Here is a 14,989-nt window from a genome sequence, read left to right on the forward strand (position 1 = left end):
TCGAAAATGTATCGCAATATTAACTATATAGCCGGTAAATTATCGCAAAAAATAAGGTTTTAACACGAAACAATTCGCGAACCTATCAGGTTATCTTACGGCAGTTATATGCCACCACATAATTGTGTTAAATAGGGTATGGTTATTCTAAAATGTTCAAAAAAATGATCAACCATTGTTGGGCTGTTTAAGGATAAAATATTGCGAATTTTGACCATCATTTAATTTGCTTATTCAAGTTTAGCTTAAATGGAGGTATGTAATGCCTACGATGCCGGACAAACGCCCGTTGTAATACGCAGGCCGCACATTTTTTTTTTATTTTAATGGGACTCGTTCATGGTTGAATGCACTTTTCCGGATTTTATTTTAAATACGAATATGATTATGTCAACTCATCAGGAGTTTAAAACTAAGACAGCTGCACCCCTTTGACAAATGTTAATATATGCTAAAATCAGCAAAAGACTGTAGTGATATGGGTTGAATGATATTATCACGTGATACTTTCAATGTATATAAGAAAGGTTAGAATATCCAGAGATTTGCGTATAATTCCAAGTATGAGTCCCAGTGGTCGAAGAATTAATATATCGGTTATATTTTATTTTTTGGCTCTACCAGCGTGACCATTTTTTTTTTTTTATTATATTTGTTTGCTGCAATTTCGGTATCAAAAAATAAACTAGTTATGATATAAGTCATTTCAAATGAATTACTTGGAAACTATTTTGGGTCCATAAATATGAGCGAGTTCCTTTAAATAGTTTATTACATTACATAATTTACACAGTCGTTTGGCATCTAGTAAAATTTGATTAATCATTATAAGGAAACAAGTAGTAAATGTCTGTATAAATATTATTATCATATTTGTGAAAACAATCACACTTAGGTCAATGTTTATAAATTATTCAAGCAATGTATGAGGATAGGTACGTGAAATTTCAATATAATCACTTAAGGGTTTTGCATGACTCAGCGATTATCAGTTTTGCGGCCCCGGTCGATTATCGATTATCATTTTGGGGGCCGTAGACCGTTCGCACGTGAATTCATTTTTTGCTTAAAATCAAATTTGGCGACAGTAAAACAATGTCTTAATTCGTTCTCATACGGAAATAAGCCATTGTGTGGGTATATTTCAAACACAATCAGCTACTTACACTTCAACTTAAAATACAATACAAATACTCATTTCTTATAACAGAATATTACACGACCTGTCACGTTTGAAAACTATTAGAAGCCAACATAATTCAAACGTCAAATTTTCAGTCAAACCTTTCAACGTGGATTTGATTAGAATATATACAGAATTTATGAGCATACTGTCAGTATGGTACGATACATTGCATTGCTACAATTAGTTCACACAGGGTATATAGATTACATTCACATTTAGATGACGACTTGATAATAACCTGTACTAAGATGAATATTTTCACGAAATTTTCAAGTTCAGGTCTATTGCGATGACTGCGAGTGACAAACATCATATTTTTCTGTAAATAGTAAGCCGCACTTTGTGGCATATAAAATATAACAGAATTACCATTATTTTATTAATAAACTACAACTTTAAAATTGAAAACGTTTGAATTTTCACAAAGACATAATTATACAATATTTGAAATGAATAATTTTAATTGTTACACAACTTTGAAGACTTTCACGAAGTTGTCCAATTCAGGTATTCTGCCATTGCAGCATGTTACAAACACCATTTTCTTTTGTGGGCAGTAAGCCACACTGTACGGCCACTCTATCCCCTCTTCTTTCCCAAGCAGTTGGGTTATCCTGCCGGTGTGCGTGTCCAGAAACAGGATGTTGTGACTGTCCCTCCCACACACGAGTAGCTGGTTGTTTGCGACGGCTGTTAGACCTTGTGGTGATCTCAGTATCGGGTCTTGGTAGGTCTGGAGCACCTCGAGTGACATGCTCAGCTTGGTTATGGTGTTGGTGTTCCCGTCTGTGACATATACGACGTTAGTTTGGCTCTCCCTAGTCACTGTCAGATACGACGGATACAGAAACAAAGGTTTTCCACTGCTGTCTTTGTCAACACTCGTCTTCACTTTTCCCTTCATGTCCATCAAAACAATCTTACCTGGGGAGGAGAAGGACACTATCAAGTTGTCATCACAGAAATCTATTCCATGACATAGTCCATCCACTTTAACAACATCCTGTAGCGTGACATTTTCCTGAGTAGAAACGAACTGTATCTTCTTCTCCCAAGGCAGAGTGACGGCTGCCCTATCCCCGGGCAAAAGGCACAGGCCCCACGGCGCACCTGGCAGATTCACCTGAGACACCAGCTTGTTATTCGTGGTGTCAACCAGCTTTAATGAGCAATTGTAGCAATCGGACAGCAGTAGCCTGTCCCCTGGCAGGAGGGCCACACTGAACAGGAAGCAGTTACAGGTGTCACTTGATGCCTTTACTGGGACGTCAGGCAGCTTACTAAACTGGGACTGGCTTAGGTCTGCACGGCTCTGGTTTAAGGCTGAAATATCAAAATAAAACTTTTGATGAACAACAACTTGCACTGGAGTTTACTTATGTCCGCTTCGCTTGTCTTCAACATTTAGCAAACTGAGATCTGTTCATATTAAACGCATCTATCAATAGATGTGTCTATGACCTTGACAGAAAGTGCATGTATGAAGCAATATAAGAAATAAAGCATGAGCATGTTTACAAAGCTAATAATAAATTGTCTTGAATTGTTTTCAAATATGAACTAAGTAAATTGTTAAAACATAATCAATATGATAAACTACAAATGCCGCGTGTTGTGTTTTTCATATATATCTGAAACTTATAACTTAGTTTTGGTGATAAAAGAGGGTTGTTAACTCAAATGGCATTAGAAAAATCATACTCAAAAGTGTGTTTAAATTAATCCTCCATTTTGAATACGTAAATGTATATAAACACACTTTAAATTTGAATGAAATCAAAAGATTATTACAGTAAATACTTTGCAAAATCTTGGTGTCATAGTTTGTGAAACACCCAATAAGATGTAAAAGCCCCCCAGTTCGTTTCCAGTTTCCCGCCCTTCTTATTTTCGCCCGTTATTTTTAATGATAATCACCTGCTTTGTCATAACACACAAGTAGTGATCATACTGACACTAAAATACTTCATGCCTCTCTTATTTGGATATTAATCACAAACAAGTCCTAAGGTTATTTTTATGAATAAACATCCAGCATAGGGGGCAGCATCACTGTACGGTGTAACAATATGGAGCAGTATCAGTCAGAGAAGTTCACTGTGTAACCATAGGGGGCAGTATCATTCAGAGAAGTATACGGTCTAACCATAGGAAACAGTATCAGTCAGAGAAGTTACAGTGTAACCATAGGGGGCAGTATCAGTCAGAGAAGTCTACAGTGTGATCATAGGGTGTAGTTTCAGTCAGCGAAAGTATACAAAGTGGCCATAGGGGCAGTATCAGTCAGAGGAAGTATACAGTGTGACCATAGGGGCAGTATCAGTCAGAGAAAGTATACGGTGTACCACAGGGGCAGTATCAGTCAGAGGAAGTATACAGTGTGACCATAGGGTCAGTATCAGTCAGAGAAAGTATACGGTGTACCACAGGGGCAGTATCAGTCGGAGGAAGTATACTGTGTGACCATAGGGTCAGTATCAGTCAGAGAAAGTATACAGTGTGACCATAGGGTCAGTATCAGTCAGAGAAAGTATACGGTGTACCACAGGGGCAGTATCAGTCGGAGGAAGTATACTGTGTGACCATAGGGGCAGTATCAGTCAGAGAAAGTAAACGGTGTACCATAGGGGAAGTATCAGTCAGAGGAAGTATACAGTGTGACCATAGGGTCAGTATCAGTCAGAGAAAGTATACAGTGTACCACAGGGGCAGTATCAGTCGGAGGAAGTATACTGTGTGACCATAGGGTGTAGTATCACTCAGGGAAGTATAAAGTGTTACCACAGGGACAGTACCAGTCCGCGAAGAATACGGTGTAACCATAGGGGGCAGTTTCATTCAGAGAAGAATACGGTGTGACCATAGGGGGCAGTATCACTCAGAGAAGTATAAAGTGAGATCACAGGGGCAGTATCAGTCCGAGAAGACTACGGTGTAACCATAGGCGGCATTATCGGTGAGAGATAAATACGGGGTAACCATGGGGGTAAGTATTAGTCAGGGAAGTATACGTTGTAACCACTTGGAAAATATTTTATCAGAGAAAAATACGGTGTAACCACAACAATTTAGTATCAGTCAGAGAGGTATATGGTGTAACCAGATGAGATAGTATCTAGGCAGAGAAGAATACGGTGTAACCTCAGAGGATACTATCACACAGAGAAATATAAGGTGTAACATTAGCCAGAAAGGTATATGGTTAAACCATAGGGGTCAGAATCAGTCAGCGAATTAGTGTAAGTTATGCATAAGAACCAGTTTCAGTCAGAGAAGTACACAGTGTGACCATAGGGTGTAGTATCAGTCAGGGATACAAACAGTTTAACCATAGAGGGAAGTACCCATCAATCATAAAAGTATACTGTGTACTCGAGTAGTGATTTGGTACTCGGGTACTCTGTTGATTGATCTAGTACTCGACTACTCGGGAACTCGTTGCCATCCCTAATATATTTAACAAATATAATAAATCTGTGACTGAAACTGCCGCCTATGCTAGCTATAATATAATACAGAGACCTTTTAATAATAGATATATATATGAAATAATCTCTGACTGATACTGCTACCTATGATGACAACGCTGTACCATTAATAAATGTTTATACCTTCTTAAAATAGTCTGAAAAACGGAAATAAAGTAAATTGATGCAGTGTTTGAAAATAACGCATTTTGAGGTCATACCAAGACATACGCTGTTTACTTTACACTGCAGATAAGTAATTCAATATTAAACAGAACACATAGAACACTCACAGGCACAAAACACATGAACACACACACACGTTCAAGCACACGCTTCCGATTCTGGATTAACTTCTGTTTTAAAGGAAATTATATAAATCCCAAGTGACATGGAGAATGGAGGGCAATAAAGTCACATGGCGTAAAATAAAGGATTTAAATAAAACATGAAACCTAATTGTGAAATAACTGCTTTGCGTTGCTTACCTGACACCTGAGGTTTTGTCTGCTGGTCTGTGTGACCATAGGGGGCAGTATCACTCAGAGAAGTATAAAGTGAGATCACAGGGGCAGTATCAGTCCGAGAAGACTACGGTGTAACCATAGGCGGCATTATCGGTGAGAGATAAATACGGGGTAACCATGGTGGTAAGTATTAGTCAGGGAAGTATACGTTGTAACCACTTGGAAAATATTTTATCAGAGAAAAATACGGTGTAACCACAACAATTTAGTATCAGTCAGAGAGGTATATGGTGTAACCAGATGAGATAGTATCTAGGCAGAGAAGAATACGGTGTAACCTCAGGGGAAACTATCACACAGAGAAATATAAGGTGTAACATTAGCCAGAAAGGTATATGGTTAAACCATAGGGGTCAGAATCAGTCAGAGAAATAGTGTTAAGTTATGCATAAGAACCAGTTTCAGTCAGAGAAGTATACAGTGTGACCATAGGGTGTAGTATCAGTCAGGGATGCAAACAGTTTAACCATAGAGGGAAGTACCCATCAGTCATAAAAAAGTATACTGTGTACTCGAGTAGTGATTTGGTATTCGGGTACTCTGTTGATTGATCTAGTACTCGACTACTCGGGTACTCGTTGCCATCCCTAATATATATAACAAATATAATAAATCTGTGACTGAAACTGCCGCCTATGCTAGCTATAATATAATACAGGGACCTTTTAATAATAGATATAAATATATGAAATAATCTCTGACCGATACTGCTACCTATGATGACAACGCTGTACCATTAATAAATGTTTATACCTTCTTAAAATAGTCTGAAAAACGGAAATAAAGTGAATTGATGCAGTGTTTGAAAATAACGCATTTTGAGGTCATACCAAGACATACGCTGTTTACTTTACACTGCAGATAGGTAATTCAATATTAAACAGAACACATAGAACACTCACAGGCACAAAACACATGAACACACACACACGTTCAAGCACACGCTTCCGATTCTGGATTAACTTCTGTTTTAAAGGAAATTATATAAATCCCAAGTGACGTGGAGAATGGAGGGCAATAAAGTCACATGGCGTAAAATAAAAGATTTAAATAAAACATGAAACCTAATTGTGAAATAACTGCTTTGCGTTGCTTACCTGACACCTGAGGTTTTGTCTGCTGGTCTGCCAGATCTGACGCCACCTGGTCTGCCAAATCTGACGCCACCTGGTCCACTCTGCCAATTGCTGTGCATGAAGCCAGCAGCTGTTCTGTGGTGGGGTCCCTTGTGAACTTGAAGTATGACACACTATTTTTACCTCTGATGTCTTTAAGGGCTGACTGAAAACCGACTAACTCCTTAATTGCCCTTGTTCCAGATATGAACAACTGGTTACTGTTGACCTCCTTGGCTTGTAGCTCAGCCTTGAGCTTCTCAGTGGCAGCTTGTATGTCTTGGCAATTTGATTTTAGTTCACTCAACAGGCTTTGTGATTTTTGTTTCTTCTGCTCAATTTCTTCCAGTAACTCTTGTTCCCTCTTATCCAGGTATTGGTTGATATCATTCCTGAACTTTCGAAGTGCATTGATATTTGTAAAGCTCTCTTCATCAATATATTTCATGCTCGCTTGTATGTTGTCTGAAAGGTTGCCGATGTCATTGACCACCTGGACAAGTCCTGCCTTCAGACCGTTGTATTTTGGGCCCTCCTTGTACCGCTTTGCCACTTGAGAAATCCTTTCAATAGTGCATGAGCTGTGTTCTTTCTCAGCCAAGCAGTCTCCACACAGAAGTGTCTCGTGATTCGGACAAAAGTATTTTATGAACTCTTCGGCATGGCGTTGACATGTTTCCGTAAAATGCTTATTCTCACTCTCTGGTTGGAGTGAAGAAGGCATGGTACTCTTGTCCTGAAGAGGGTGGCTTTTGGTAAACTTCATGTTCCTGTGTACTCGGGCACAGTTGGAACACAGGAACTCCTTGCAGACGGTACAGAAGACATCAGGAGGGATGGTCTTGTCATCGTTCGCGCATGGCTGGCAGAAAGTATGGTCAGAGACCGATCCTGTTCCCATGGGTGCCATTTTCCCTGAGACTGCATCCATCTTGAGTCTAAAATCATAACTTGATTGTCAAATATACACTCGGTTTACTAAGTTCGAAACGATTTAAAGGAGCTGATCCAGGAATTGACGTTCCAGGCGGCGTAATAAAGGGGCGTAACATTTTGACATGCGCCTCGCTTAGAACCGAATTCATTTGAATTATTTTTTGACGTGAGTTGGAGGTACTCCACCAAGAAAGTTAAATAATAATTTCTAAGTGAAATGGTGCATTTTAGCCATATTTTATTATCTTTTTCTCCTATATTAAAAAATTAAAAGCATTGCCAAATTAAGTGGGCATGCGATCGGTGCGCTCCCACCCAGGAGCTTGTGCTTGTGATTTTTGCTGTCAACCACACAACCCCGCAATCAAATTTTACAACTGACCATGGTTGAAATACAGTGGAGAAAATGTGCAAATATCTCGAAAGAATGCACTATTTCAAGCTGAAGGTATATTTGGCGCATATGTACATGTATGAATTCGTTTCTGAGTGAGCTGCGCGTTCTTATTTGTGCCCCCAGTTGTTAATCCATACAAAGGCCATGATTCTTTTTAAGCTTTTCTGTTTCGGCAAACTGGTGGCAACATGGGAACATAAAAATGTCGCAATAAAATAAAAGTCTTTCTGAACGCCACCTAGTGTGGCTACCTCAAGTGGGCACTCACTATCTTTAAATCCTGGCACCGCCCCCTATAAAAATACTATTTTAAACTAACCTTTGTTAACGCTTGAAAGCAAGTCCTTTCCGATAGTCGCTCGAATATCTGAAGTACACAAATCACTAATTTCATAAGTGGTTGTCTTCTATGATTTTAATATTTAATGTTTGGAGAGAAAGAGATAGAGTCAACGAATTATAGGCGTCTTCAAAAACGAAAGTAGTAATTTCTTGATAAGAAATGTTATCATAGCTGGTGCTAGAACCCGATATCCGGTACCGGGATTGAGTTGATACCGGGCTGCGTGATAAATGACATCAAATAATCAATTAAAACATGATCCGTAATTTATTGCCTATTGAAGTAATGGTTATCGTATAACGAACCATGGTTATATAAGCATATTTCAAGGTATCACCACCCGTTAACCATTTTTAATCATATGATACATTAAGTGTTTTTTTTTCCCTTACGCTTAATCTCTAGAGAAGTATAATCATAAGCGACATATTAAGCAAACTTAATAAGACCAACCCAGCGAAAACCGAAATAAAAAATCACGTTCGAACTAAATGATAGCAATATGCCGATGATTATTTGCTGTAAGCGTTTTGCTGAACGAGAAGCCAGAAGCTGATCTGGAAGCCTGGGGTGCCTTCTTTCCGGGCACTGCATCCATCCCGTATATGCATTTTCAATTGTTAGATCTACATTAGCTTACACTTAACGAGGTAAAGTACGACAAGATATTAATCGCACTCGTCGCAACTTGTATACGTTTGGCTCGCTTTCATGTCCATTTCATAACGATGTCATTAACTTAATTTTCACGTGATTTAGAAGAAATTTATCAATGGTAATCTTTATCAATTATTTAAGTTAGAGCTTATTAGTTAATATAATTCTAGCATATTTGCAGAATTAAAATTCCTCCTATGTTGAATATTTAGGATTGATCGCGTTGAAAATAAGAATTGATACCTGAGCTTCATATTATTATATTTAAGGATATATCACTATTGTTACATTCAATATTTGCCTGATTCAAGTATATGTAATACCATCCTGTGTGTAGGCGTCGTGCGGTATTCATCACTTCTGTGATTGGTCTTGTTTATTTTCGTACTTAATTTATTTTCTTGCATACTTGATGTGTGATTCCGGTCATGTGACCGGTGCTGGAATAACTCATCTAACACCCCCATGTAAGATGAGTCACGCGCAACAACGCGCCACTTCTTATTTCTTTTATTGTATGGTTTATGAAAAGTTATGCAACTTCAATAAAGCGTAATCAAAAATATAGGTATATAATACTTAAAATTAAAATTGAAAATAAATAATCGTAAAAGCGCAATTTTAAAGAAACTATTTGAGGTCGATAGCACTTGATTTAAAATTACTGCGCTTTGTGACGTCAGTACACAATGTCGCACGCGCTTTTTGGTGAAATGTACAAAAGTGCGTTTTCTACGTCAATTTTTCAACAAATTTATTATTTTAGGTATGCAAGAAAAAATATTAATCATGTCTCCGGTCCGGATCGAAAAATCCGACCCTCGGGCACGCTGCCTGACAAGTAACTCCCCAGCAAACATGACCATATCGGGCCGATGTCGGCTGAATATCGGCATATCGGCCAGTGTTTGCCGATATCGGCCCCACATCGGCCCGGTATGGGCATATTGACTGAAACATTGTATTTGTAATACTACTATATGATTTAAATTCGAATGTTTAAACATTATAACATAAACAATAGCTTTTGTTTTTTATGGACAAAAACCATTTTATAAATATGTCGATATCGGTCCGATATTGGCCCGATGTATACTCGGTATTGCTTCAAGGGAGAGCAATGCATATGTTGCAACTTTCACTAGCAGTAATTTCCCCTGGCGATTAATAAATATTTAAATTCATTATCATTAAATAATAAAACCAATTTAAGTTTTATGGTTATTTTTTAATTTATTCTGTAATTAATAGATTCAGTTCATGTTTATTTGATTTTTATCTACGAAATTATTTAGTTATATATTCACTGCGGTATTTGTGCCATTTCAAAAAGATGATGCAAGTCAAATCATACTTTTGGTATTTATCAATGGTAAGTAATCTTTGAATCGTTGTTAAACGTATGAATATAAGAAATTTTTATAGTACTATTTCGTAAATCTATAGTTTTATTCTCAAAAGTGATATTAATACTTTCATTTCGAGTAAATATGTTGAAAGGAATTCGTGTAACATATTTTCGTGACTAGTTCTCTTTGTTGTTTTATCAGTTTGATTAAAATCTACATTTAGGTAGCATGTGCACACAAAAGCAAAGTATTACATTGATGATTTGGTTGGGTTTGAACGATTAATTTATCTGCTTCCATTGTAGACAAATTTAAAAAGAACATTTTGTTATCAATTATGAATCATAATTGAGACATTGTTATTTACAGTATCGTATAATGTGGAAAGATCGATCAAAGTTGCAGAGAGCGGACAACTGCAAATTGAGACTCTGAAATAGAGGAATAAAGGCAATCATAGGGGATGTATGTCTTTACGTCCCAATTGTAATGCACCAGTCAATTGTAACCACGCCCCCCCCCCAGGTCCAGGGAATAGCCTGGACTTTGACTTTCGGTCCAGCCAACCCCGGGTAAAATGTCAACCATAACTGAAACTGTAATCTATTTTTAGTAACAGTGACCTTGACCCTAGGGGCCCAAAAGGCAAACCATGAAAGCTCTGCATAAACTTGTCCTATATACCAAGTTTGGTCACACGTTGTCAACCCTTACTTGATTATTCAGTACTTACCATGTTTCTTTTTTAACATTAGTGACCTTGACCTAGACCAGAGATCTCGGGGCCCAAAACACAATCTCAGAAAAGGTCTCTATACACTCTTCCTATACACCATGTTTGGTCACAATATGTAGACCCTTACTTAAGTTTTTCAATACCAACCCTTTTTCTATTAATAGTTACCTTGACCTCAATCGTAGGGGCCTCAAAAGCATTCCCATAAAAGGTCTCTTCGTATATACCAAGTTTCGTCTCTTCATGTCAACCCTAGCTAAAATTGTTCGATACATCAGATGCCTTTGATGCTGCCCTCCCACCAGCCCGCCCGAACAATGACGCAAGACATTCAAATAACTTGTTTTCCCTTTATGAAAAAGTGGTTAAGAATATAAACATGTGTTTTTAGAAGGAAATTAAAATAAAAAAAAATAAAAAAATCAATTTAGGGTTAAAATGGAGTTATTTTTCTTGTTGTAAGATGGTCGTCAATAATTTTGAATTTTATTAAGTGCATTAAATGAAAGGTGTAGAAGTTTTTTTTATTAAAATCCCAACTTGCCCTTAACTTTAACTTGCCCTTAAACTTTGACCTAAGTCAAGCAGGGGCAATTACTTGTATTAAGGATAATATGGTATAATGTAACCTCATTGTGTGATGGTTCTGAACAATTTTGTGAAGTATAAAGTCAATTGAATGAAAGGTATAGAAGTTATTAATAGATACCCCAACATGCCCTAAAACTTTAACTTAAGTTCCATAGTCAATCAGGTGCCATAATTTGAATAAAAGATAATATGGGGCCGTATTCAATAAGCATCTTAGTTAATATTTTCGACTAAGTGAGAATTCGTAACTTTTGACAAAGATTATTTTAAATACCCGCTACTTGTCATCAGATTTATATGCATATATTGTTTAGACCATTTTCTTGCTTATTTTCATATTTTGTTGTACAAACATTGTTCGTTTTCTTAAAATTCAAATTAGAAAAAATGGCAATTTTTCACTTAGTTGAAAAATATTATTAAGATGCTTATTGAATACGGCCCATGGAGTTATCTTACCTCCTTATGTAATGGCTCTGAACAACTGTGTGAAGTATTAAGTCAATTGAATGAATGGTATTGGACTTATAAGTGAAAATCCCAACTTGGACTAAAACTTAAACCTGCCCTAAAACTTAGTCCAAACAAAGGCCAGGATTCCTTGTAAGTTTTTTGGTACGGCAAACTGTTGGCAACATGGAAACATAAAAATGTCGGAATAAATGAAAGTCTTTCTAAGTCCAGTGACATTGATACCAGGCCTATCGATACCGGGATTTCTGAAGAGAGTATTATATATTACCCGGTATCGACTGTGACGTTAAACCTGGTACCAACATAATCCGGAATCATAAATTGTGCCATTTTCAAGTTACTCTAACATAAACTAATGGTGATATGAAGCCCTTTATGACACGTGTCACACGTGTTGCCAATTAATGAATGTGTGAGCGCCAGTGTCGGGATGTTCATTCCATTTTTTAATTGCATCAAACAATAAAATGTTTATAGCAATATTTATTTTGCATATATACCACTTTATTATAGAAAGTTCTGATTTCTTTTTAAATCTGAAGAAAATGTTTTAATAAAATATTATGCTACACCGAATTGTTTTTAAAATTATAGCAGTTAGCACTTAAATAATGCTATTAATATTATAAAGAATTTTATATGATTAAAGTGTCTTTTTTTATTCAGTACAAAATATGTTGCTTTGAGTTTTTCTTAGTTCTATGTATTTTGGAAATACTAAACGAGAAAGTGTTCTGTTACAATTATGTACAGTCACACGATTTAAATTACACAATATTTCATTTCTTGATGTATTCGTATATTTCTATAGGGAGAAATTTGTGCATCGAAAACAAGGCATGTTGTGAAGTAGTTTTCGGAACGGCATTTTTGAATGAAACCACAAATGACATAGGGTTTAAGGCAGCAATAAGAAAAACCAATTAGCCCTTTGATTAGTCTTTTATGACAAGTTCTTTCATGGGTCAGTATAACTGATTACTTCAGAGCCCGTAAACGTCAGATCATAATTGTATATTTATTAATATTAAAACACTTACGAGTGTTAAAATATTTACTCGTATTTGTTTATAACTCTGATTAATTCATTTAGTTATGTATATTGTTTATACAATAATTTGATATATATAAGTCGGACAATGAGATTATCTAGTCTGAAAGTGTCAACTTTAAAATGCCATGTACCAATTAACAGATACACAGGAAAATGGCCCCATGCTGTGAGACAAGTGCAATAAACAAGGGATGCACAGCGGGGAGTTATCATGCCGCATATACCTGAAGTTAAAATATTATAAGATGTATACATTCTCAACCGTTTCACTGTACTTATAATTTCCTCATATTTGGAATGAACAGAACCTTTCTCAGATAGGCATTTTGTTGCTGTTATATTTGAAATCAGACCAGAACAGACTATTTATTTTGATCTAAGCATTACAAGCCCATTGCCATAACAACACATACACTAGCAAAGACATGTTTTAAGGCATGTAGACAACAGAATTGCAAATTTATTGTATACGATTTTGCATACATATAAGACCTATTCCACTTTAACTTTTAAAGATCAACACACACTGGGTGTTCATTAAAATGAATTATTTCTTTCCAAATCTATTCCCCAACTAGGGCTTTTTCACCTTCTTTGCTAGGGGCCGAAATTAGGCTACTTCACAATTGGGAAAAATTGCATATTTGTCCAATTTCCAGATATTTTTTTTCACAATTGCCAGATATTTTTCCCAAAAAGGAAGATCTTACTTCAAAAATGTACAATAATAATTTATTCTGTTCGAGCAAATTCTTTTTATCTTTTTTAGTTAACATAAGAAGAATTCTGTATAATTTAAACGTTATTTGAGGACCAATTAGTCCGTATATTGTTATCAATTCTTTAACTCGATTTAGAATCAACACTATGAAGGTTAAAACTTGTCTCTCCCCCTGTCTTGTCATTGCGTCATGTTATAAAAGTGAAGTCAAAGACATGATTTCTCCCCAGTAAGATCTACATGCGTATCAATTGGAAGTCCATACATTTTAGACCTTTCAAACTTGACCCTGTGGAGTGTTTCATATGGATACCTTGACCCGTGTTTAAAAGGTGTCTTCAATCCTCATATGTGGAATTATCCATTTTGAGACGTTTACGCATTTAAATTTCCCAATTTGCAGAATTTCACGCGTTTAATTTTCCCAAAATGAAAAGGCTAGGCCTCTTCACAATTTTTGGTGAAAAAGCCCAGTCCCTGCCAAATATCACACTAGAATTAAAAGACAATTACTATTGAAATATAATATATTGTATTTAAGATTTACAGCTTGATAAAAGTGTGTAATTTTAAGGTGACTGTCAACCTACTAATGCATGTTAATTATACTATTTTTCGTTCTTGAAATCAAAATCTGTTTTCTGTTGTTTTTTAAGATATTCAAAGTCATAGCTGTTTATTGTGGACATTGATACCGGCCCTATCGATACCGGGATTTCTTGAGAGAATATTATATTTACCAGTATCGACTATGACGAAACACCCGATGTCGACATAATCAGGTATCATAAACTGAGATACAGGATTTTCCCAATATTGATACCGGATACCGGGTTAAATCACCACCCGAAATAATACTATTTTATACTTACTTTTGTTGACTGTTGAAGAAAGTCCCTTCCGATAGTTACTCGAATATCTTAAGAACACAACTCATTACTTTAACAGGTGGTTGTATTATTTAAATAGTTGCAGTTTGGATAGTCAACGAATTTCAGGCGTCTTCCAAAACGAAAGTAGTTACTTCCTTGATAAGAAATAAGGGAGGTTATCATGGTTGGTGCTAAAACACGGTATCCGGTACCCGGGTTATGTTGATACCGGGCTGCGTGATCAATAAGATCAGATGATAAATCCTGGTATATCATGGTCCGCTATTTATTGCCGATTGATTCGATTACAAAATCTGGTTTTAAAGGCATATGTTAAAGTTTTAGCACCTCCGTTAATCCTTATGAATCCTATGGTACATTTAAGTGTATATTTCCCTTATGCTTGTTCTAGAGAAAATTATATTATTTAGCAGTCATATTTAGCCTACCAAATATGACCGACCCCTGCGCAACTCTTTGCAGACGGGACTTAATACATTATACCTTGTCAATATTAACCAGGTATGCAGATGATGTGTGACTGAAAACACCTTGTCAATTATA

General features: G+C 36.4%; 1 protein-coding gene across 2 annotated transcripts; it reads right to left on the reverse strand.

Annotated features, from left to right (window-relative positions):
* Positions 1-755: 755 nt before the first annotated feature.
* On the reverse strand, positions 756-14,565 carry LOC128216926 (uncharacterized). Of its 2 annotated transcripts, XM_052923638.1 has the most exons (4): positions 14,426-14,565; positions 7,948-7,995; positions 6,278-7,233; positions 756-2,509 (listed from the first exon to the last, which is right to left on the reverse strand). In XM_052923638.1, the coding sequence occupies exons 3-4, from the start codon at positions 7,224-7,226 to the stop codon at positions 1,653-1,655; spliced, it is 1,806 nt and encodes a 601-aa protein (XP_052779598.1). In that variant the 5' UTR covers positions 7,227-7,233; positions 7,948-7,995; positions 14,426-14,565; the 3' UTR covers positions 756-1,652. The 2 variants fall into 2 exon arrangements, with proteins under 2 accessions (XP_052779598.1, XP_052779599.1); XM_052923639.1 differs by lacking the exon at positions 7,948-7,995 and having other exon boundaries at positions 14,426-14,559.
* Positions 14,566-14,989: the final 424 nt, after the last annotated feature.

Source organism: Mya arenaria, chromosome 14 (assembly GCF_026914265.1).
Source record: "Mya arenaria isolate MELC-2E11 chromosome 14, ASM2691426v1".
NCBI classification, from domain to species: Eukaryota; Metazoa; Mollusca; class Bivalvia; order Myida; family Myidae; genus Mya; species Mya arenaria.

Coding starts and splice junctions, on each gene's coding strand:
- LOC128216926 (XM_052923638.1), bottom strand. CDS start 7,226: ATGGATGCAGTCTCAGGGAAAATGGCACCCATGGGAACAGGATCGGTC. Junction 2,510..6,277: donor GACAAAACCTCAGGTGTCAG/GTAAGCAACGCA, acceptor TTGATATTTCAG/CCTTAAACCAGAGCCGTGCA.